The sequence below is a fragment of the Vicia villosa genome, linkage group LG4 (assembly GCF_029867415.1).
Source record: "Vicia villosa cultivar HV-30 ecotype Madison, WI linkage group LG4, Vvil1.0, whole genome shotgun sequence".
Classification (NCBI taxonomy): Eukaryota; Viridiplantae; Streptophyta; class Magnoliopsida; order Fabales; family Fabaceae; genus Vicia; species Vicia villosa.
In genome coordinates this window covers 120,621,138-120,646,233 of record NC_081183.1, presented here as the reverse complement: position 1 = coordinate 120,646,233, position 25,096 = coordinate 120,621,138, and the positions used below count along the sequence as shown (strand labels likewise).

At 33.2% G+C, this 25,096-nt stretch overlaps 1 protein-coding gene and 1 long non-coding RNA gene across 4 annotated transcripts; both read left to right on the top strand.

The window, feature by feature from the left end:
* Positions 1 to 5,840: 5,840 nt before the first annotated feature.
* Positions 5,841 to 7,613, top strand: LOC131599566 (G-type lectin S-receptor-like serine/threonine-protein kinase At1g34300). The gene is made up of 2 exons (XM_058871876.1): positions 5,841 to 6,013; positions 6,119 to 7,613. Exons 1-2 carry the CDS (start codon positions 5,935 to 5,937, stop codon positions 7,330 to 7,332), a joined length of 1,293 nt encoding a protein of 430 aa, XP_058727859.1. The 5' UTR covers positions 5,841 to 5,934; the 3' UTR covers positions 7,333 to 7,613.
* Positions 7,614 to 15,264: 7,651 nt separating this feature from the next.
* LOC131595120 (uncharacterized) lies at positions 15,265 to 18,467 on the top strand. Of its 3 annotated transcripts, none has more exons than XR_009281716.1 (5): positions 15,265 to 15,944; positions 16,159 to 16,627; positions 16,886 to 16,940; positions 17,075 to 17,142; positions 18,202 to 18,467. It is a non-coding gene; the product is annotated as an uncharacterized LOC131595120 (long non-coding RNA). The 3 variants fall into 3 exon arrangements; XR_009281715.1 differs by having other exon boundaries at positions 16,154 to 16,627; XR_009281714.1 differs by having other exon boundaries at positions 15,266 to 15,944; positions 16,468 to 16,627.
* The last annotated feature ends 6,629 nt before the right edge of the window (positions 18,468 to 25,096 follow it).

The following is a 25,096-nucleotide window of genomic DNA, read 5'->3' as shown; positions in this document are numbered from 1 at the left end:
GGTCTCACCCGGTTTTGGTTTGTAGATTCAGAATCGAAACCGAACTCAGCAACAACACTAACCTCAACTCACCATAAACTCGTGTGTTTTGGATCTGAAAGGAAGAAGAACGGCGGAGGTTGCTAGGGTTTCGGAGAGAGGACGGCGGAGCAACGAAGGAAGAAGAAAGATCTGAAACAAAACGCGTGTGTTTGTAAAATATATAATTTTTTAAATGGGCTACCAGAGCGCTTTTCAAAAGCGCTTTAATAACACCCCCTACCAGAGCGCTTTTATCCCAAAAGCGCTTTCGTAGCACCCACCCTATAAGAGCGCTTTTAAAAGCGCTTTCATAACCCCCCTACCAGAGCGCTTTTTAAAAGCGCTCTCATACACCCCCCTACCAGAGCGCTTTTTAAAAGCGCTCTCATAACTCCCCCTACCAGAGCGCTTTTTTTGCATCATTTTTCCTTGTTTATTAATTTTGTTTTTAGCGAGCCCTACGAGAGCGCTTTTACTAAAAGCGCTTTAGTAGCTGCGCTGCTACAGCTTAAATTTGGCGTAGTGTATATATATATATATATATATATATATATATATATATATATATATATATATATATATATATATATATATATAGGGACGACTCAAGTGAAAACACTTGGTTATTATGAGAAATGAGAACAATGAATCACGACCATTAAATTTTGATTTTGTTGATTTTAATGGACTGAATTGGTTTCTCTTTCTACGTTGATTTAAAATAAATATTAAGGATCATAGAAATAGAAATCAATCTAGTCCATTAAAATCAACAAAATCAAAATTTAAAGGTCGTGATTCATTGTTCTCATTTCTCATAATAGCCAAGTGTTCTCACTTGAGTCGTCCCATATATATATATATATATATATATATATATATATATATATATATATATATATATATATATATATATATGCATGAAGTATCTATTATCAAAGAGACAAATCAGTGTGATCCAAGGATACCATGAGACCACTTGAATGTGTTATCATGACAATTTGAGGGTAAATAAGGCGACAATGGCTATAGCCAATGCTCCGTCTTCAGACAAGGTGTGAAATTCATGGAACTGGTCCCCATAATATAGCCTAGGAAGGAAGAACAGGGGATACTGGATATCTATAGGAGATCCAAGCTGAGCCCTAAGAGCTTCACATTATCCGACAAAACTCCATTAATGGAGGCAAGGAATTGATTGCTATGTTCATAAAAAGTGGGGGTTTGTCATTTAAGTGCGAAGAGCAACATTCGGTGATCTAAAAGCCTACTAGTTCGATGAATTATATTATCTAATTTGTTTCTTATGTGTTTAATGGTTTAGGTGAGATATTTTAACCTGCCATTGTATTGAATAATTTTACAATATTATTTTTAATTTAAGAGGTAGAACCTTTTTCCTCCGTAGAGGAGAGGATTTTTGATAAGGTATCTTATCTCTTTGAATGATTTATATTTGTAGATGTGTATGAAAATGTAAATATCTTTGATGCTCTACAAAGTAATTAAACACTGGACCTTCATTGAAGAATACCTTCTTCCTTATGAGGTAATTAAAAGTTGGACCTTTATTAAAGGATCCTTGCCACTCAATAGGCTAATTACATGTTGGACATTCACTAAAGGATTTGTTCCCCCACAGGTTAATTAAACGCTGGACCATCACTAAAGAATCCTGCCGCCCTACGAGATAATTGAATGTTGCATCTTCATTGGAGGATCCTTAGCACCGAACATGATAATTAAAAAATTTACCTTCATTTAAGGATGCTAGCCTCCCAATAGGCAATTGAATGCTATATCCTCAAAGAGAAATCCTCTCCACCCAAATGAATTTTCAAGCAATCACTAGAGGGTCTGGATACCCCCTAAATCTGCTACTTGGGGAAGTAAATAAGCACAATTATATGGAATTGAATCTCCAAAAGGCATTAACAAAACCACAAAGCGAGAGATTATATTAAACCCAATAAGGGAAAAATAAAAGTTCAAAGCGGGGGGGGGGGGGGGGGGGGTTGCAGAAGAAAAATATTAGAGGCTCCATGGCTATCTTCTCGGGGTCTTTTGTTCTTCTCCATAACCTCCTCACAGAAAATCTCTTCAGCAGAAATTTTATCTTGTTCAACAGTGGTAGCGTCCCTCTTAGTAGGAATGTCTGCCTCTTGAGAAGTGTTAACCGCCCCTGAGGAGGAGAAGGGAATGGGGAGCTCTGTCTTTTTCGTCCACGAGCTGGCCACCCTAGACCACCTTGAACAAATTGAGCTTACTCAGATTTAGGTCGGAATAGAAGATGGCCACCTATTCTTTCGTCCACTCAAAGTAATAGTCATGAGTGTCCATTAACTCATCTTAGAAGGTGTCAACTAACTTTCAGTCAAACACACATTCCTCTAGCTTCTTTTTGGAAAAGAGGGTGGCCTCAAGAGATTCATTCAAACCACTATCCACTAAGGAAACTTCCTTGGAGTCTTCCTTTACTTTCTTCAAGGATTATTTGAGCATCTCCTCAGAATGCTTCATCCCATCATGCTTACTAGTCAAACTCCTCACCTAATCCCGCTCCTAAGTCAAAGCCCCTTATCGGTGGTTAGTTCAGCTAACATATCTTAAATAGAATTATCTGCCTGGTCATTAGCCTTGAAAAACATGCGCTCCAACATAAGGCCCCTTTAAAGGTGAATTTCCACCATGTTGGACATGTACCTATTTCCCTTACGCTTGACAACTTGATAGTTATTGGAGAAGTCCTCGAGAAAGGTGAGCTTAGCATTAGAACATCTTTTCGCGTCGAACCTTTTGTTACAAAATGAAAGTGAGGCAATACTCTTTGGGAGGACCTATGGGGCCTCAGATCTCGTGTGCGACCTAGTATGGTCTTCATCCCATCTTCGTCTTCTAGATTGATAGTAACTTTATCCTTTAGGACACAGGCCGAAGACAAATCCTTTTAAACCCTTTCAACTTCACAGACTTATGGGATGAGTGCTAGAGATGTCACCCCTTACGAATCCATTCTTCTACCCTTGGTCATGAGACCTCCTTGGTGGCTCTTTGGACTGTGAGTCCACTTCTCATTTTTCTCGACCTTCATCTTGGTCATTAGAGCTTTCCTCTTAGCAACTAGAATATATCACATACTCTTTGCAAACAAAAGGTAAGAACAATAAGTTACAAACAATTAAAAAAGCCATAACTAAGAACACATACATAAATTAAACTTACGCAGACACTCATTAATTTTTTTATCCTCACCCTGATCTAGTTCATCCATCTCTCTAGAAGTCATAATGACGAACTCATCAAGAGGGTCAGACACTCCCTTCTCCATAATGGTGAGGTTGTCATACTCAAAGCCAATTATGGCCACTAGGTCTTCCGTCCAAGATAGAGGAAAGCGATAGGCACCATCCTCTCTAGCGGTAACCATGGGTGAACCATATTGCCCTTTCACCCTCAAAAATATTTCCTTCTAATGCTTGTAGTTGTTATATTGGGGTTTGAAAAGGGTTATTCTCGCCAAGGCACCAAGGGTGACCCAACCACCCCATAACCTTGTCTTAGTATCGTAGAAGAAGAAGAAAATTCCTATGGTGGGGTTAGTGTCCATCTATCAGAAAACATGTGCAAAGGCCCTAATGAAGGCCTTGACACTTGGCATTATTTGGAAGGAGAATAATTTATAGCCGCAAGAACCTTTGACTCGAATAGAATGAAAGGAACCAGAACTCATAAGTCTTGGATGATTGGCAACTACATATAGAAGAAGAGGTACAACGAGTTAACTGGGGAGGTCAAGTTTTTACATTCCTTTTTAAATAAAGGTTCCAAGACGAAATCATCCTCATCACCTATACCAAAGATGGTGATGCACCTCCGAAAAGAAGCCACTCATCTTTTAGGGATGTAATGGGTTTCGAAGTCCTAGACACTTGTGTGTTTGGAGGTGTTGCCCGCCATTGATTACTTTGGATTTCTCGAGAAAGAATAGGAAAAGGGGAGTCACTATCACTACTAGAATCACAAGTGCTCTCATAACTCTCAAACATCCCCATTTCTAAGTCCATATGGTCAATGGTTAGTCACTTCACCCATGTTCTCCATATACTATACGTATAGCTTCGCGAGCTCTCTATTATTGGGAGACTCTATTGCATTACCACTCTCGTAAAACCCTAATAATCACCATTGCTGAAAAGAAAAGGGTGATAAAAAGAAAAAGGACTTTATATTTGTAAGCAAGAAATGAAAAGGGCTTTGAGCTTGAAAAGGTTTGAAAAACTTGCACCAAGAAGGAAAAAGTGTGATAATAGCGTGTTTGAAAAATGAATCAAAATCTCCATCTAATAGAAGTATAACCTAATTCAAGTAGACCACGATTTCCTCCTCGTAGGCATACAAACAGTCGTAGGGGATCCTCCGCACCCCTGACACGTGCAGAAAGGGTAGAGGTTCTTAGCCATTTTGTCTTCCTAGGATAAATCCATCATTAGAGCATTTAATGATGCATGTGCTATTGTCGTTGATGCTTGAGGCACTTGCCTCAAGCTCTACATGAGGGACTTGCCCTAGGTGATGCTTGAGGGACTTGCCACAAGCTATTCTTGAGGGACTCACCTCATGCCTTGCTTGAGGATCTCATCTCATACTTCGCTAAAAAATCCGCGGAACTTCAGGATGGTGAGATACCGAATTAAATTGCTTCGTCTTTTACAAGGCCTCGTGATTTAGGGACTGTTGACCGGGATAGAGGGCCAAAAGAAGGAATTACCTATGACAAATTACTCTTCGGGTTAAAGCCCTACTAAGGAAAAAAAGTAGGCTAGTCACCCAAAGCGGGCGTCGACACCCGAAATGGCGTGATCGCCCGATAGGGACTGGCTATTCGCTTGACGGGATTTGAGTCTCCTACCCACTACCAGCTTCATTTATCTTATGGATATAACGATAGAATGACATTAAGGAGGGGGAAACGGTCTCCCCACAATTTGGGTAAAGAAAACTATCTCTATTTACACGTTCTTAATGATAGAGTTATGAGATCTGTCTTGAATAAACTCATGGGTCGCTATAAATATCTAAAGAGACTTGCTATGTGTACACTCAAATTTAACACCCTATCACTGCACCGTATCAAAATACAGCCATGGCCATGTGCTTGTTTGTGTCACAATAAATAAAAAATAATTATTAAAGATTTAAAAAATTTCAAACCGTATTTTTATACTGTGTAGGAGTAACATTGAGTGTAAAGCTAACATTTCTCATATCTAAAACCTCCCAGATTAGAGACAGACACAAAATCCAAGCGAGAAAAATACAGGATTGCAAGTATTCAATTATTTATTACGTGAGCAGGTCCTAATTATTTAGCAAATAAAATATTATGTCTTTAGGTCCCATTCTCACACTATTGTACATTTAGCAAATAAAATATTATGTCTATATCCTATCATGCATATTAAAAGATCCTCAAAGATTAAAATTATATAGGTTATATATTTGACGAGAGCGCGACGCTCGTTTAACTTTTAAACTTACAATTGTGTGTATGGTCTAATGGTGACTGGTGAATACTTGAGTCTTAAGAATGTGCTCTTCTTAAAGTATGAATTTATCCCACGACAAATATGATAGATAAAAAATTTCCATGCCACAATAATTAGATTATTCATATATATATATATATATATATATATATATATATATATATATATATATATATATATATATATATATATATATATATATATATATATATATATATATATATATATATGTGTGTGTGTGTGTGGCAATTTCTCTGAGAGTGACAGGGTGATTTAGTTAATTTGCATATAAATGTGAATACTTTGCCTTTCCAATTTGCTCCTCACAAAACATTATCTAGTGCTTTGAGTTTTTATCTCTGGTCTAATGTCAACAAGTGATTCAACCAGTGATTCAACCAGTGGTGGTGGTGGTGACGTTGGAATTATAGTTGTTATAGCCCTAGGTAGGATTCTCTAATCAACCTATGACGATCTTCTTCTTTATTATATTTTGTTTTTTTCATTTGTTTAGTGACAAGAACTCTAACTCAATACTTTCTATTTTGCAGTAGTAGTTGCTGTTAAAGTAGCTATTTTTGTTTGTGTTTGTAGAAGAATAACCGAAGCAAGAGGTGGATCTAAATCCACTACTTCCATTACTCCAGATTCACAATTCATAACTCTCACAATGGATAAATTTCTAAACGACATGGAAAGGGAGAAGCCAATAAGGTTCACAGGTCAACAGCTAAGAATTGCAACAGACAACTATTCCAACTTCTTAGGATCAGGCGGATTCGGAACAGTTTACAAAGGAATTTTCAATAACGGATCGATGGTAGCCGTGAAGGTTCTCCGCGGTAGTTCTAACAAGAAAATCGACGAACAGTTTATGGCAGAAGTCGGAACAGTTGGTAGGATTCATCACTTCAATCTTGTTAGGCTATACGGATTTTGCTTTGAACGGAACTTGATCGCGCTTGTTTATGAGTACATGGGGAATGGATCACTTGACAGGTATTTGTTTCATGAGAAAAAGGTGTTGGAATTCGAAAAGCTTCATGAGATTGCAATCGGTACTGCACGAGGAATTGCTTACTTGCATGAAGAGTGTCAACATAGAATAATCCACTATGATATAAAACCGGGAAATATTCTCTTGGATAAGAATTTCTATCCAAAAGTTGCTGATTTTGGTTTGGCGAAACTTTGCAACAGAGAAAATACTCATATAACGATGACCGGAGGAAGAGGGACGCCTGGTTACGCTGCGCCCGAGCTTTGGATGCCATTTCCTATAACTCATAAATGTGATGTTTATAGTTTTGGCATGCTGTTGTTTGAAATTGTAGGTAGAAGAAGAAACCTTGAGATTGAGAATAGTGATAGCCAAGAATGGTTTCCAATTTGGGTTTGGAAAAAATTTGATGATGGACTATTAGAGGAAGCAATGATAGTTTGTGGAATAGAGGAGAAAAATAGAGAGATTGCAGAGAGAATGATTAAGGTAGCTTTAATGTGTGTTCAATATAGGCAAGAGTTAAGGCCTATAATGAGTGTTGTGGTGAAAATGTTGGAAGGTTCATTGGAGATTCCAAAGACTTTGAACCCTTTTCAGCATTTGATTGATGGAGCTAACTTTGCTACTCAATCAGTGCAAGTGTCAAATACTTATACAACTACTGTTACTTCTTCTTCTGTTAAGGTTAGTGATTGTAGCATTGTGTGTGCTACTCCAATTATGAAGAAATATGAGATTGAATTAGCATCTAGCATAGTGTGATTGAATGCATAAGCTCCTTCATGGGATGAGTTTCATGTTGTAATTAAGTTGTAACATATTTTCCTTTCAACTAGTATGACTCAATGAAAGATTAATAGATTTAAGAAAATGAAAGATAAATGTTTAACCATGATCCCAAAATATGACTTATTACAAATGGTTGTTACTGGCTTGATATAAGATGTTTGAAATAGGGGTGTTCAAAAATATGGTTAATTGAATTGTATACTTGAACTGAACCAAATTGCACCATAAAAAAACTGAACCACTTAAATGGTTAATGAACTGAACCAAATTGTACCATAAAAAAACTGAACCACTTAAATGGTTAATGAACTGAACCATTTAATTTAAATAATTCAAATTCAGTTTAAAACCGGTTCAAAACTAGTTTTCTTTTATGAACTGGTTTAATTATATAAATTAATTTTTCATAAAAAATAAAAAATTCTAAAAAAAAATCAAATTTTTTAAAAAATTTAAAAAAAAGAAAAACATTTTTTTATATTAAAAAATGTTCAAAACAAAAATAAAAAATATGAAAGTAAAAAAACAATTTTTCAAATTTTTTTTCTTGAAAATAAAAAAAATCTGAAAATAAAAATTTGGAAAAAGAATTTCGAAAACAAAAACTGGTTATATTTTTTTTTTTTGGTTTATAACCACCGGTTTAGTCCGGTTCGGGGGAACAGCTCTGGCATCAAGTGGGTCAAGCCCCCTCCCGATCGCAGTTGCGGGGGATCGAACCGTGGTTCTCCCTACCAAGTTCAGCGCCAATCACCACTGGACCAATATGAAGGCTAAATATTACATGTTTTGTACTGTATTTATTATATGGTGTCAGTTCTTCCTTTGCCAAATTCCAAATCTAATTGTAATTTAAGTTCTATACTCACTTAAGGAAAATAATTAATTTATTTTACTGAACATATGAATAAATTATTTCTTTTATTTTGATTTCCAGGAAACTTAATAATTTATTAATGATTTCATAAGTCATCAATTGAGTTTGTATTTGCAAAAGAATTTAGTGTGTGCGCTTAATAAAGGAAATTTATTGAATGCAAATATACTGTAGGAGAACAATTGAAACTCAGTGTGTGCGCTTAAACAAATAACAAATATGAGATTCAGCAAGTTGAGATTTGTAAATTTTTCAAAGCTCTTCAAATATAAATCCCCAAACGCCTACAGAAACAAATATATATATATATATATATATATATATATATATATATATATATATATATATATATATATATATATATATATATATATATATATATATATATATATATATATATATATATATATATATATAAAATTTTAAAACAGACTAATTTTAAAACAATTTTTAATATAAAATTGGTTTATAATTACAAACTGGTTTTAAACCAGTTTATATATACATATCGGTTTAAACCAATTTATAACTGAATTGAAACTGTTTTAACAATTAACTGAATTGTTATTAATGTAGTTATTAAAAACTGAACTGAACCATTTATGTGGTTCAGTTCAGTGCAGTTCATGAACCATGAACACACCTAGTTTGAAAGAGGATTGTTAGCTACCATTTGAGAAACATTTCATAACTGGAAGATGGTTCTGATAGATTGAGAAAGTAAACCTTGAAATGAAGTAATTCAAATTCTGAACAGCAACAACTCATCTTACCAAGGTGATTTGATGCTGCCAATCAATAGACACTTTAATAGGTGTTGAAGTTATCTTCACAACAGCCATAACTGATTCTTGGTGAAGAAGAAGAAGTACAGAGAAAGAGTGTAACAGAAAATAACAGAAAGAAGATAAGATGATCACAAAATGCATTGGCTATTATTTGTTCATTTTGGATAAAACGTACAAGTGTCAATACAATGAGTATTTATACTCTACAATGCAAGTACAATATTGAAACTAATGCTGGCCCTTAGATCTAATCAATCTCTGCCATTGATACTTCAACAGCCTCCCTCAAACTGAGCATTGTATATGTCAACCATGTTCAGTTTGGATATAAAACTATTGAATTTTGGAGCAGCTAGTGCCTTGGTCAGAAAGTCAGCCAATTGTTCTTGTGATGAAATTGGTAAAAGTCTAAGAGTTCCTTGTTGCACCTTCTCTCGAACTAAATGGCAGTCAATGTCCAAATGCTTAGTTCTCTCATGGAATACTGGATTAGAAGCTATATGTATTGCGCTCTGGCTGTCACAATAAAGAACCGGTTGTCTTGTAGATGTGACTTCCAAGTCTCTGAACAGATGCAGTAACCATTGGAGTTCACATGTAGCTGTGGAGAGAGCTCTGTACTCAGCTTCTGATGAAGATCTGGAGATTGTTTGCTGTTTCTTGGCACGCCATGAAATCAAAGAGGATCCAAGAAAGAAACAATAGCCAGAAATTGATTTCCTAGAATCTATGCATCCTGCCCAGTCAGAATCTGAGTAGCCTAGGAGCTGCATTTCAGAATCTCTAGGAAAAAGAAGTCCTCTACCAGGGTTATGCTTGAGGTACCTGATTACTCTACATGCTGCATTGAAATGAGTCATGGTAGGAGCATGGAGAAACTGACTTAACTGTTGAGTAGCAAAACTAATGTCTGGCCTTGTTGTATTGAGATACAACAATCTACCAATCAGCCTCCTGTATGCAGCTACATCCTCAAATGGCTTGCCATTGTCTTGATGTAGTTTTATAGATGGATCAAGAGGAGTAGATGCAGGCTTTGAACCAAGTAGGCCAGAGTCATTGAGAAGATCCAAACAATACTTTCTTTGCGAAATGGTAATGCCTGATTTGGAGTGAGCCACCTCCAGGCCTAAGAAATACTTTAACACACCCAGGTCTTTGATTTTGAAATGACTGTCAAGAATAGTCTTGATCCTTTGAAACTCACTGAGAGAAGTACCAGCTAGTATGATGTCATCCACATATACTAGGAGGGCTGTGAAGTCTGTAGCAGTCTTTAAAGTAAAGAGAGAATAATCTGAAGTGGATTGTTTGTAACCTTGCTGAAGCAACAGGGAAGTTAGCTTCTCATACCACTTTCTGCTAGACTGTCTAAGACCATACAAGCTCTTGAGGAGTTTACAAACTTGATTAGGTTTGTTGCAAGTCACCCCATCAGGAATAGTCATATAAACATCTTCTTGCAAGTCTCCATGGAGAAATGCATTATTCACATCTAATTGGTGAAGGTGCCAATTGTGGATAGATGCCAATGCAAGGAGCATTCTCACAGTAGTCAGCTTGGCTACAGGACTAAAACTATCAAAGAAATCAAGTCCTTCTATTTGATTGTAACCCTTGGCCACTAATCGAGCTTTATACCTCTCTATAGAACCATCAGCTTTGTGTTTGATCTTAAAAACCCATCTGTTGCCTATAGGTTTGACATGTGGAGGAAGGTCAACAATAACCCAAGTTCCAAGTTTCTCAAGGGCATCCAGTTCAGATTTTATGGCAGAGAGCCAATGTTCAGATTTGCTAGCCTCTTTGTAGGATTTTGGTTCAACATTTTGGGTGAGTGAAATGGAAAAAGCATGTTGAGCAGGAGATAAATGTGAAAAGGAATGGAAATGAGTGATGGGATATAGAGTACCTGAGGATGTTGATTCTTTTGAGTCATGAGAGGCATTGCAAACATAATCTGCCAAATAAGAAGGGGTTATTTTCTGTCTGTTAGGTTTAAAGGATTTGTTTATTTGTTGGTTTGATGGTTGTAGGGAAGGGAGAGAAGTAGGAGAGTTAGGTGGGTCAGGTGTATGGCTGGCAGTAGGTATAGGAAGGGTAGTGTGTTTATGCACAGAAGCAGGGTCTGCAGTAGGTATAGGTGTAGAGTCTGCAGAAGGTACAGAGGTAGGTATAGATTGAGATGTGGTGTGTGGTGTAGTATTATCCATGGGATAATGGTATGACCATGTAACAGGTTTGGATATAGGGTTGTATGGAAGAATGTTATCATGATGTTTATTGTGTCTGGAAACAAATATTTCCTTAGTGTTAATGTCATACAAGAGGCATCCTTTAGTTCCAGGTTTAAAACCAAGGAAGACACAAGTTCTGCCCCTTGGATCAAGTTTGGTTCTGTGGGACTGAATGGTGGAGGCATATACAAGTGAACCAAAAACTTTCAAATTTTGTAAGTCAGGTAAAACTTTATGTAAGATGAAATAGGGTGATTTGTTATTGAGAACAGGGCTAGCTACTCTATTCATAATGTAAACAGCATGGGAGACAGCATAGCACCAGAAATGTTTGGGAAGGTTTGAGTGAAATAAAAGGGCTCTCCCTATGTTTAGGATTTGTTGGTGTTTTCTCTCCACTCTTCCATTTTGTTGTGGAGACTCAACACAACTAGTTTGGTGTATAATACCTTTGGAGGAATAGAATTGAGGCATAGAAAATTCTTGACCATTGTCAGTCCTAATGATCTTGACCATGGTATTGTGTTGTGTGTATATCAGATTAGGGGTGTTCATGGGTTGGGTAAACCCAATAAACCCAGTAAAACCCACCCAAACCGATCCAAAAAAGTGGGTTGGGTTGGGTTATTGGGTGAGTACGGTTTTCAAAAATGAAAACCCATTCAAAATAATTGGGTTATGGGTAAAACCACACCCAACCCACAAAACCCATGGGTTATTGAGTGACTATATATATATTTTTTTTTTGTAATTTGACAAGTGATGACTTTGATGTTTTTAATTTTGCTTGCTTCAATTTCAACTTTTTGAACATCTTTTATTTAGTAAGTAATGATTTCAACTTATTTAGGATGTCACATTTTGATTATTTTGATGCTAGTTCTAATAAATTGCAAGTATTTTATGCAATTCTAGGTTTTACTAATGTAACTTTGGTTTTTACAAATATATGTTTATGATAAATTCCATTATACATTTTGACATTTGATGTTTAAAAAAACAACAGTAATATGTTAAGCTATTTATTAAGAAAAAATGTAACATATCATTAATAATTATATAAAGAAAAATAATATTGGGTAACCCATTACCCAACCCAATCCAACCCATAAATTTGTGGTTTTACCCAAACCAACCCAATGATATTGTGGGTGGTTATTTTTCGTCACCCAAACCAGTGTACCATGTACGGGTTGGGTTATGGTTTTAGCTAAATTCAACCCAAACCGACCCATGAACACCCCTATATCAGATTAACAAAATTCATGATGTGTTGTCTTGCTTCTGATTTAGATTTCATAAGGGTTAACCAAGTATATCTACTATGGTCATCAACAGCAGTTAAAAAATAAGAAAAACCATGTATGGATTTAATAGAAAGAGGTCCCCATATATCAAAGTGTAGTAATTCAAAAACAGTAAGGGCTTTATTAAAACTTCTTTGATATGGTAAATTTCTATGTTTAGCTAAGTGGCATACATCACAAGTACCAATGGGATCAGCAACAATAAAGGGAAAATCAGACTGAAGTAAGTGCATTCTAGAGTTGGAAAGGTGTCCTAATCTAAAGTGCCATAAGGCTTGATCAGGTATGGTAATGGTGTGGGAAACAGAAATACCAGGTAGGGATGATATCTTCTTATTGTGCAGATTGAGGTAATACAAGCCTTCAATGAAATCAGCAGAACCAATCATCTTCAGTGACTGAGGATCCTGAAGTAGACATTTTGAGTTAGTGAAATTAGCAATACAAGGTAACTCAAGGCAAAGTTTGGACACAGATATGAGATTCAAAGAAAACTGAGGAACATATAAAACATGCTTGAGCACAAACTGGTCAGTGAAACTGATAGTACCTATTTGACTAGCAATAGCAAAATTACCATTAGGTAATCTAATGTTAACAGGCTTTACATTGTGTAAAGAGTCAAACCAATGAGAATCACTGCAGATGTGATCACTAGCTCCAGAGTCTATAATCCAAGGGCTAAGAACAGAATTGTTCAAACAGAGTGAAGTGGTGATGTTACCTGTGCTAGCAGTTGAGTGGAATGTTTTCACCTGATTTGCTGAACTGGATTGTGTATTGCCATTAGCTCCCTGTAGAATGGTCAACAAAGTTTGATATTGCTCAGATGTAAGTTGTGGTGGGGACTGATGATCAGCATCACAAGAAATCAATGTATTAGAGTTGTCAACTGAAGGCTCAGCACTAGTGTTATTGGCATTGGCATTAGAATTGCGCTGCAAATGTGGAGGAACACCATGCTTACGATAACAAGTATCTACTGTGTGTCCAGATTTTCCACAAAATGTGCATATTCTTTGACCAAACTTCTTGAATGGTGGCTTCCTGCTATCAGTGGCATTGATCAGTGCCTTCGGATCATCATCTGAGGTAACAGGAAGATGTTGAGGAGGTGAGACTTGGCGTTCATGCTGAATTACCATGGAGAATATCTTGTTCAATGGAGGTAACGGATCAAGAAGCAAAACTTGAGATTTCACAACATTGTAATCATCGTTCAAACCCGTTAAAAAACGTATAGCGTGTAACAGATTGTGATTGTTCCTAGCACTACGCATCGCGTCACAGGAACAACGAATTCTACAAGTACACTGAGGAATTGGCATGTACAATTCCAATTCTTCCCAAAGAATCTTAAGCTGAGAGAAAAAATCTGTTACCGTGCGATGATCTTGCTTCAAGGCGTAAATCTCTTGTTGCAATTCTGAAATTCGAATCAAATCTCCCTGTGCAAACCGTTCTTTCAAGTCATTCCAAACATCGATAGCGTTTTCCATGAAAACAATCGATTGAGCTATGGAATCTGATACAGAACGCATGATCCAAGAATGCACTAACATATTGCAACGAGTCCACGCACGGAATAACGGATCAAACGAATCAGTAGGAACTGGAATAGTACCGTCAACGAAATCGAATTTCATCTTCCCTCCGAGGGCTCTGCGCATCGATCTTGCCCAGCTATGGTAGTTGGAACCATTGAGGACCGGAGTGATGGAAATCGATGATGGACCATCGCTTGGATGAACGTAGTAAGGACTTGTGGGATCAAGAATAGGATCGGAAGAGCTAGAAACGGAAGCGGTGTTACGAGGAGGAGCCATGGATGTGCAGGCTCACTGATACCATGTTGAAGTTATCTTCACAACAGCCATAACTGATTCTTGGTGAAGAAGAAGAAGTACAGAGAAAGAGTGTAACAGAAAATAACAGAAAGAAGATAAGATGATCACAAAATGCATTGGCTATTATTTGTTCATTTTGGATAAAACGTACAAGTGTCAATACAATGAGTATTTATACTCTACAATGCAAGTACAATATTGAAACTAATGCTGGCCCTTAGATCTAATCAATCTCTGCCATTGATACTTCAACAATAGGATCAAAGAAGGTGTGTGTTCATATTCAAAGGCAGGGCCTGCCATGAGGAGGAGGAGCAACAAGCTTCAGGGCTCAAAATTTACAGGGTCCCTTAATTTTATTTGAATTTTTTTTTTTTACATTCATATAGAGTAAAAAACACTCCTAAAAACTCCAAAATATTCTTCGGATATTTATATTTGAAGACAGCCATATCACATTTTCAATTATTCACTACAAAAAATCACGTCTGTAGCGACGTAAATTCCATGACACAACATGGAAAATCACGTCAGAGAACAAAATTAGCGACATGATCCTACACGTCGCCTGGGAGTGCGTGGGAATTTGTTGTGTTGTGTTTATCACGTCACAACGCCTAATATTTAGAAGGTCAAAAAACCGTTCTCGTAGAGTTTAATAGGCAACGGATTTTATAATTTGTTGTGATAATATATATTTTTTTAGAAAATATTTTGCAAGAGCTAATATTCATTCTTGTTGATGACAACCAGAACGGTTTTGAAATATATTCTTTAGCAAATTAAAGCCGTTGCCATATAAATTTTTAGTTATTTTAATTAAAAATATAAATGACCGTTCTCTTATATTTCTCTAATCTCTATAGACAAATTAACAAATGTCTCCTGTACAACATTAGCGTGAAACTTTTTCATAATGTCTTCTCTCCCAAACTCATCAAAATCTCAAATTTCTCCTTCCTAACCCTAAAATCAAAAATCAAATTGCTTCTTCTCTAACAAGAACCCCTCCAATCAGATATTCAAATTTCTTGTCCCAAACCGTAAATTGAATCACCTCCTCTTATGAATCAAATCCTAAAATCAAGAATCCTCAATCCCAACACCATCGTTCTTCGCCTGCTTAATTTATATGAAGAAAGCTCTCCTTTCACAGTCTCTTTTATCTCTCTCGGTCATAGCATCTATGTTCGTACCCGCGAACCTAAACCTATAGGGTTATCTGTTTACTTTCTCTTTTCTATATGGGTCGCAGCCTCTGCTCGTCTGGACCTCAACCCTCTGTCTACTTCCCGACCACTTATTTCTCTGTTCATCTCGACCACTAGTTTAGATCTAAATGAAAAATGGAATTAAAGTTTTTTTCCTTTATTGCTATTACTGTTGTTTATTACAACTTCTCATTTGATATGTGGATTATGATAAGATTCAGATATAATGATAATAATAATGTTTCTTTCCAGGTTTGATTTTATCATCGCGAGAGTTCGTTTAGAAGGGAATATACTATCTTTGATGGTCTGTGATAGGTAAATACATAACCGTAATGTGGATTGTTTGTGATTGTGGTGTTTCATTATGATTTGAGAAGTTTGGTTTGAATTAAACTCTGCAAAGAATTGATTAATCCTTTCAAAGTGTTTGCTCTAAGTTTGATGTTACTGTTTTTTTTTATAATTGATTATCACTTTAAAGTGTGATTTGTATTTGGTAGTTATTGATTGAATTTAAATCATAGGATAGTTTCGTCGACTATCTTAGAGGAATCGGCTGTTCGGATGTTAAGGTGTATGCTATTACCGAAGGGACTATTGTTTTTGGTTTTCCCTAAGGTACCTGTGATGAGAATTGAAGGTCCAATGAGTACTTTCTACCGTTAAATACTTTCTTTTAGTTCATATACACTTATTACTCTTAAGTCTTGTTTCTCTCAAGGACTACCCGTCTTATACGTTAAATCAACATTTGTATTGTTCAAGGTATTCAATTGTTGGAAACACCTTTTTGTGAAACTAATTAACTTTGCTTCATTTGTATCTACTAATCCTGCAGACTACCGTTAGTTGCAAGGAAATCTAAAAATTTACTCGAGGTTGGACTTTGAAGTGCCCAGGTTACTATATCTTACTAGAAAATATGTCTTATGCAAGGGGGCTGATGGTGGAATAAGTGCATCATAGTACTGTTATATTTAAGGCTTTGATGCAACAAGGTATTGTCAAATTATACTTTAATTTCAGTTTGTTTTGCACGGTAATAGGAAAAACATCTTAATAATATTGTATATATCTAGTTGTTAAGCAACTTGAGATTTTTTATGGACTAAGATTTTTAAAGTTCCAGTATATTTCTGCTATATTAGTATCAGTTTCAATTTTAAAATAGTATTTTTAATAACTTGTACAGATTCAAGAATTCTTGAGTTATGACTTTTGTGTTTTCAATTTGTGATTGTCTCTTTAACCGTCAGGGGAGTACTCGTCTCTAGGGAATACAATTTATTTGTAGGAGACAAGAGAGAAGAGGTATTTTTAATATTCAATTATTTTTGTTACAATTAACACTATTGTATTCATCATCTTATAACTACATTCATTGTCAATGTGTCTAACCTTGTTTATTTATATACTTGAGTTTTGTTTTTGAAATAACATTTCAGTGTCATATAGAAGAGTGTTACTATAGTAAAATAACAACAGGGGACAACTTTTATCATGTCGAATTAAGGTTAGCATCTATGAACCAAACCTTTGATAAAGGATATATGTTGTTATTAGTCTATTTTTAATGATGTGAACTTATACTTGAATAGATATTTATTGTATCTCGTGTATGTTTCTACACCAACAACAATCTGCCTTAACTTGAATTATAATCTGTTGGAACCTATTATCTGAAGGGAAATAGAAATGCTTATTTGACACACCAAAAGGTATTGAGTATTGAGTACACTTCTTTGATTCAATTGATGTATTCCATGTAATGGAAGTTATATAAACTATAAATATATAATTTAATAAGGGAAGTTATATATGATTGTCATAGTAAGATGAGCTTATCATCTTATAGTGATTTGACCAATAATGGAAGGTTAGCATAACAATTTACATAATCTACTTCTTGATGTTGGTTTTTTGAATAGTTTATGAAAGAAACTTAATGAGAAGTATAGAAGTTTATGTGAACAATTCATGTGAGATTAAGACATTGAATCTCTGGGCAGCTATAGACATAGAAATTTAAGTGAATAGTTTATGTTGAATTTGGATATTTAACCTTTGGGGTATGTAACTTCATATATTGTAGGCTATTGTTTTGTAAAGTACAACTGTGATTTTTTAAGGCTTAATAGGAAGTGATGAACCACTATTTAACTACATCTAATTAGAAACTCAAAAAGTATTTTAAACATTCAGACTTTGTTTAGACTTTAGAGTTAGTCAAAAGAATGGAAAATAGTTTCCTGAAAATAATTGTTTTGATTTTTCTTAAAAATAATTGTTTTGGTTTGGCTTGTTGAATTGTAGTTGATAGACTTTGATTACAAATTATAATTTTTCTATTCTACTTTGAACTTAACCACAATTTTTTTGTTGGCTTCACAAATTCTAAACAATATTTTACCAAATAGTAAACATTTCTTTTAGTGAAAATAGACTTTGCATATTATCTATTGTCCTACTTGTTTATTTTATACAGGTGGCAGTTAGATATTTTTGGTTTGTTAGTAGTACTAATTAATTAATTTGTATGACTACTAATTTGTCTTTTGTTCTGTTGTTTCAGGTTAGAAAATTGAACCACCGACAGAGTTAGACTTTATCAAATATGACACGAATTTTTAGAGAGATTAGCCTCACAGATATAATAGCAGAAGTAACAACAAATGGTTGTTAACACTTTCTATGTTCGTGGAGCTTGTGGTTGTATTATTGATTATAAGACAATTGAATCTATTTGGTAAACGATTGGTAAAACCATGGTAAACAATACTGAAATAATTCTGTAATTTTGTTTAACTTAGAATTATATTAAAATTATTGTTATTTAAATTTAATAATAATTAATAATAATATTTATAAAAGAATTAATTTTATAAATTTTTTAAATATGTATAAAATGAAAAAATTTCATTTATATATTTAATTTGTTATGTAATTATTTTAAAATATAAGATCTTTTAAAAATTGGATCTAGATATTATTCTATATAAAAAATTGTGAATAATATTAATATGTTTATAAAATAAAATGATTTTTTTTAAAGAATCATTTTTTGCAACGGTTATAAAGCGCTGTTGTAGCCGTTCCTAATATACTCCAATTTGCAACGGTTTTTATCCGAAAACGGAGTGCAACTGTTGCTGTTGGAAACCGTTCTTAAAAAAAAGACAACAACGGTTATGTACAAAGCGTTGTCGTTGGGTAAAAACCGTTCTGAAAAGCTAAAGCAACGCCTCAGTTTGGTACGGTCAGAAAACCGTTCTAATATGTAAAGGCAACGGTTTTTTTAGATTTTGCTACGGTTTTAATGCGTTGTCGTAGAATTAAAATGTTGTAGTGCTATCACGTCGCTAATTTTGAAATTAATTATGAATGTTGCGACGTGCTATACATGTCACAAATCAGTGACATGTAAAACACGCCACAAACATTAAATGTTTTTAAAAAAAATCTGATTTTTATTTTTATAAAAAAAGTTTTATTATTAATAATATTTGTTGAAAATTAATAAATATTAATAAAAATATTTATTTAGTTAAATTAATAATAATAAACTAAATACAAAAATATATTAAACTACTAAAATATATTAAATTTATAATATAATATCCAAAATACTAAAATATAATAAGTAAAATTTTGTTATCCCAAACAATTTCAAATTAAAATAAAAATAAAATTCATCCTAAAAAATCATCATCTGGATCGGGATAATTATCAAGGTTGAAATCATCATCATTCTCTTGCTCAGTGTCAGCCGCTCCCACGTTTCCTCTAGACGGTTGACCACCACTTTGTTGAGACTGCATAAATAACCGCATTTGTTGTTGCATCTCTGCTTGCATCTTCGCCATTGCCTCAATTTGTTGTTGTTGCATCTCTGCTTGCATCTTCGTCATTGCCTCTATTTGCCGTTGTTGCCCCTCCACTTGTGCTTTTAGCGCCGCCTCACGTTCATCCATTTGGGCCTTTAGCTCCGCCTCACGTTGCGCTAACTCGCGTCTCGCCTCAGTTAGGGCCAACTGTCTTATTGTTTCCATTACTTGCGGTGCCAATTGTGTTGGACGTGACGATCCTTCCCCATCTCTAACTCTTTGAAATAAATTTCTATCTCCACTTCTCAAGCTTCCCGCCAAATTTCCACCACCAAAAAAACATCCATTAGGCCCTTTTCCGCCAATGACTTCATTTCAAATATAAAAATCAACATCTGGATGAAGCGGCTCTCCTTCTCTAGGAGTATATTTGGGATTAGTGACCAAAAATTGTACAAGCATTGTTTGATAATCCTCCTACACATAAAATAGAATAAAAATTATGTATATATAACTTAAATTAAATTATATTAAATAATAAATTGAAAATTAGTTGCCATGTGATTTACATGACACAACATCAGAGTTGCCACATGAAAATCACGCCGGAACTTTTTAGTTGCCACGTGAAAATAACATCACAAAATTGCCATTAAATATAAAAAAAAATAAAAACTGAATAACTTACCAAAGCTTTTCGAGTACGCTCGTCAACAAAATCACCCGATTTTTTTGTCCTAGTTTCTTTAACCAACTCGACCATGAGTGGTTGTCTCCCCAACCTCTTAGTCTAAATAATAAAATTAACTTTAATTAAAAACAAATATTATTAATCAAAACATAACTTTAAAAAGTGGCAATAATTACCATGCGTCGAGAATGTTCGTAAGTGCTTATACTTCCAACTGCATTAAGGTGACCTCCTTTTTCAGATGCCCTCATTTTTTTTGCATTTTCATATTTAGCTTTAAATTCCTTTGAATTCCAATATACAATAGGTTTCTCGAGAACTTCTTGGCCCAACCACCCAGGACGACTACCATCACGTTCCCAACGCTTTCTAATATTTCGCAACGTGCCAGAAAGTCTTTTTGATGTTCTGCTGAAATAATTTTTTTTAACAAGTTTCTCGCTCATTGGATCCCAAGTACACTTTTCCTGAATACATTAAAATAAACTGTTAGAAAACTATAGTAAAAAAATTTAAAAAAACAATGACTCGAAAAAATATATTAATTATACCTTAAAACAATTAAACCAAACATTTTTATTTGAAACATCTCCAAAACTCGTCCAAGCTTCTTTATACAGTTGCTGAATCACATAGTACACACACCTGGCAGCAGTCCGACTCGGCCCAAACCTAAACAACAATTATGTTAATTAGCATGCATTAAATATAAATTTATATTAAGAAAAGGAAATGTGTAATGAGAAAAGTGAGGAAGAGAGGGAAGAGAAAATGAGACGGAGAGAAAGTGAGAAGGAGAGGTTTTTGAAAAAAATATATAAAGATATTAGCGACGTGTAAATTACGTCAGTAATTAGTGACGTGTCTTACACGTCGCAAGCATCCAACGGTCAGATCGTTTCCGACATTGAAAACACGTCGCTATTTACACACATTTATTTCACGTCGCTAATGACCTAACGGTCATAAACTTTAATTTTTTCATCTGTCCTCACCTGCCACTCACCTGCCAAAGCCTGCTCATGTCCATTCAAAGTCAGAGTTGAAGAGTTTCGACGTGATAAGCACATCACAACCAAAAAATTTGAAAATTTTATTTTCCCACCATATGACTTTACAGATGTCAGTGGTTGAAAATTTAATTTATTTGTTCCGACGTGGATATCATTTCACAAGTATTTTTTTTATTTTTTTCTGACTCCCCATGTGTTTACGTGATTGTTATTATTAATCATTAAAATATTATACTGACGTGGTTTTCACGTCGGAACTGGCCTTTTTTCCCACGTGAATAACACGTCACAAATTCTGGACGCTGGGGAGCTGTTTTCTTGTAGTGATTTTAGATATGTATATCCCAAATCACTCTTCTTTGAACTTTTTTCATTTATACGTTAGATTTAAAATGTCAGGTGTTTTTTCGGATATGCATATCTAAAAAAATTCTTCTAATTTTTTTTTGAGATATTGGTTAATTCGGATATGCATATCGAAGTATTTCAATGTTCCAAAAAAATTTTGATTTTATTTTTAAAAAATATCTATTTATAATATAGTTATAATATAATTAGAGTGACTTATTATTAATAAATAATAACTTAAATAAAAATTGTGATAATTAAGAAATAAAAAATTAAATAAAATTTTAATTTTATAATATTTATTTGTCACAATTTTTTTTTAAAATTATAGTATTTATAAATATTAAATTATAAATTTATATTAACATTTTTTAATTAATTTTATATGAGAATAATGTGTTAAATTAAATATTTAATCAATTATATATTTTGATAAAATTGGTATATATTTAATATTTAATTATATATCTTGATTAAAATGGTTATATTTAATTATATATTTTGAATAATATAATTAATTGTACTATTAATACAATTTATTCACCTTTATTTTAATTTTTGAACAAATATTGAGTTTTTTCGGATATGCATATCCGAAAAATCCAAGACTAAAAATTGAGTTATTTCGGATGTGCATCTCGAAAATACCACTTTTGTAATAAAGATGTCTTCAGATGTGCATATCTAAAATATATGAATACTAGACGTACACCCGTGCGATGCACGGATAAATTTTATAAAATAATTATTTATAAATTATAATTTTATCTAATAATTTAGAATATATTATTATAAATATTTGAGATTAAAATATTAATGGTGAATTTACAATATTAAAAAAAATATATGTAGAAAAAGAATTTCAAACCCTTTTAATAGGGTCGAATATGAAATATATAATAAAAAAATTAATTGTTATATGTTAGGTATCTATTATTTTTATATGTAATAACAAATATATAAATTAAATTTGTAGAATTTATATAAGTTGCCAATATTTTGCATATAAATTATTTTTATTTTAAAAATAGAAGAATTTAATAGATATAAAAATATAAATAAAAAATTAAGAATAACAGTAATTAGAATTTAAGGAAAAATTTGTACCAAAAAAGGGAATTTAATGAAAACAAATTAAAAATATACTTTAAATTTAATCAAAAAATTTAATTGTATGTAAACAATAATTCATGTATTGATCTATTTTTGAAAATTAATTTATCTTATATAAATGTATATAAATTTCAAAATTAAAGATAAATAAGAATATGATAATCCATGATAACCAAAAAAAGAAGTAAATAATAGTAAATAAATGAAAAGAAAAATAAGTAAGAAAGAAAAATAAAGAAGAAGAAAATAGAATGATATAATAAATTAAAATTAATAGTTATCAATAAAGTTAAACATAATTTATCAAGAATTTACAGACATCAATAAAATTATAATAAAAAAATGAAAATAATACTCTAACATTCATCTTCTAATTTTCAATCTTCCACAATTTAATTTCTTCAACCAAAATTTTACAAAATGTTATATTTCCCAATAATTCAAAATTTGTACCTAAGAAAAAGATAATTAAGAATTAATAAACATCAATAATATTCATCTTCTAGTCCTTCACTGCACAATCCAAATTCTTCAACAAATTATTTATGAATACACATAATTAGTAATGCTTCAAAAATATTAAAAATTAACAAACATTAATAAATTTAAGAAAAATATTTTTATTTTTTAAACAATACTTCAAAACATGTAATTTACACTTCAAAATAATATAAATCTAAATTAGAATAAATAATTGTCATCAATATAAATATCTTGATCATTCTCTAATTTTCATGCATAATCACGTTCATGAGAAAATACATTTCTTCATCAATCACTAATTTTTTCTCTAATATACATAAATAAGAGTATTAAATTATCTTATATAAAATTACAAAATCACCTTCACCAATTATTCTTGAGAGACTATTGTTGGAGTAGAAGTTATCGTGACTTCAATTCATGAGAGATTAAACCATCTACGTGCCTTTTAAATATGTCTACAAAATAGAAAACAAATATATGAGAAAATTAAAATGCACATTCAAATGAAGATACAAATGAAATACTAATTAATATAAATAGAGGGTTAGACAGTTAATTGAAGTAGTGGAATGTGAGTTAGTGGGAAGTTTTGAGTAATAGAATTAATAGTTGTTATAGAAATAATGGTAACGTAAATAATGGGGTGAGTGAGTTTTTTTTTTTGTCAAGGGTGAGTGAGGTTTATTTATGGTTGGTTTTATAGATAATAATTAATTAATTATTGAATGGTTTTACAAATAATAATTAATTAATTATTGAATGAATTAATTTAGAATGAGTAGTAGGTACAAATTTTGAGGCATAACAAATATATTTTTGTATAGAAATAAATTTTATTAATGTTTGTCTTAAATTGTGGAGTTAGTGGAGTTAGAAGTAGATTTTTGAGGGAAACTTTGTGGGAGAAGTTATAAGATTATAGAATATTATAGATATAGATAGATAGATTATAGATTATAGATTTTTGAGTTTTTATCGCGGGTCCCTAAGAAGGTATATGGGTTCATAAAGAAATTGCCTTTTATTTAGAATGTTGTGAGTAATTCAATTGTAACATTACTAGATACAATTTTTAATTCAGGAAATGAATATGTACAAGCCTCTGCTTTATTTATATCTTACTTTTTGTCTTCAATATTTACAAGATATTGTAATTCACATGACTATATAGGTGACCTATTTTATTCATAGCTTTACTATATTTGCAAGATACTGTAATCCACATAGGACTATATAGGTGGCCTATTTTATTTATAGCTTACTTTTCCCTTTAATAGAAGTGAATGAAGGCATGACACCCCTATTTGTATGCTTGGGAAAGGTAGGCTTTCTAATCGCACCACTTAGGCTCGCTAGCCCGCCAAATTTCTTTTTGGTTAAGTAATAACAGTTACACTAGGCCTAGCCTTTCCGCCTATGCTCGCTAAGCAAACTACTTAAGCTTACTTGAATCTCTTTTTTAATTATCAAAACTCATAAAAATATTTTCAAGCCTTAGCAAGTTGATTAGGAAACTGTCAGCTTCATTTGAAGCATTTTTTGAACTATCCAATCGATTGAGGCCTTAAGAAAATCGATTAGAAGAAATAAAATCGATTATATAATCAATTATGATAGTGTCTTAAGGATTAACAATGAATCTATCCAAAATTTCGAAACGGACAATTATAATTGATTATTCAGGTCATCCAATCGATTGAAATAAGAACCCAATTGGTTAGACCATTAATATTGCCCATGGATTGTTTCCTTTTTTAGCTTTCTATCATCCTATCTAAAGGAGACGCCTCTCATCTTCTTTACACACTAAATTTTTGAAATCTCTCTATTTATTTGGAATTTATTTCTCTTGTCTCTCTTTATAAATTATTTTTTCTTTTCACCTAATTGGCCTTAGTTCCTTTGAATGAGAAACTACTTGTGAGGAAGAAATTGTATTGGTATTATGTTGTTGTTATTAGTCTCAAGATTGCAATATTCTTAGGAAATTGA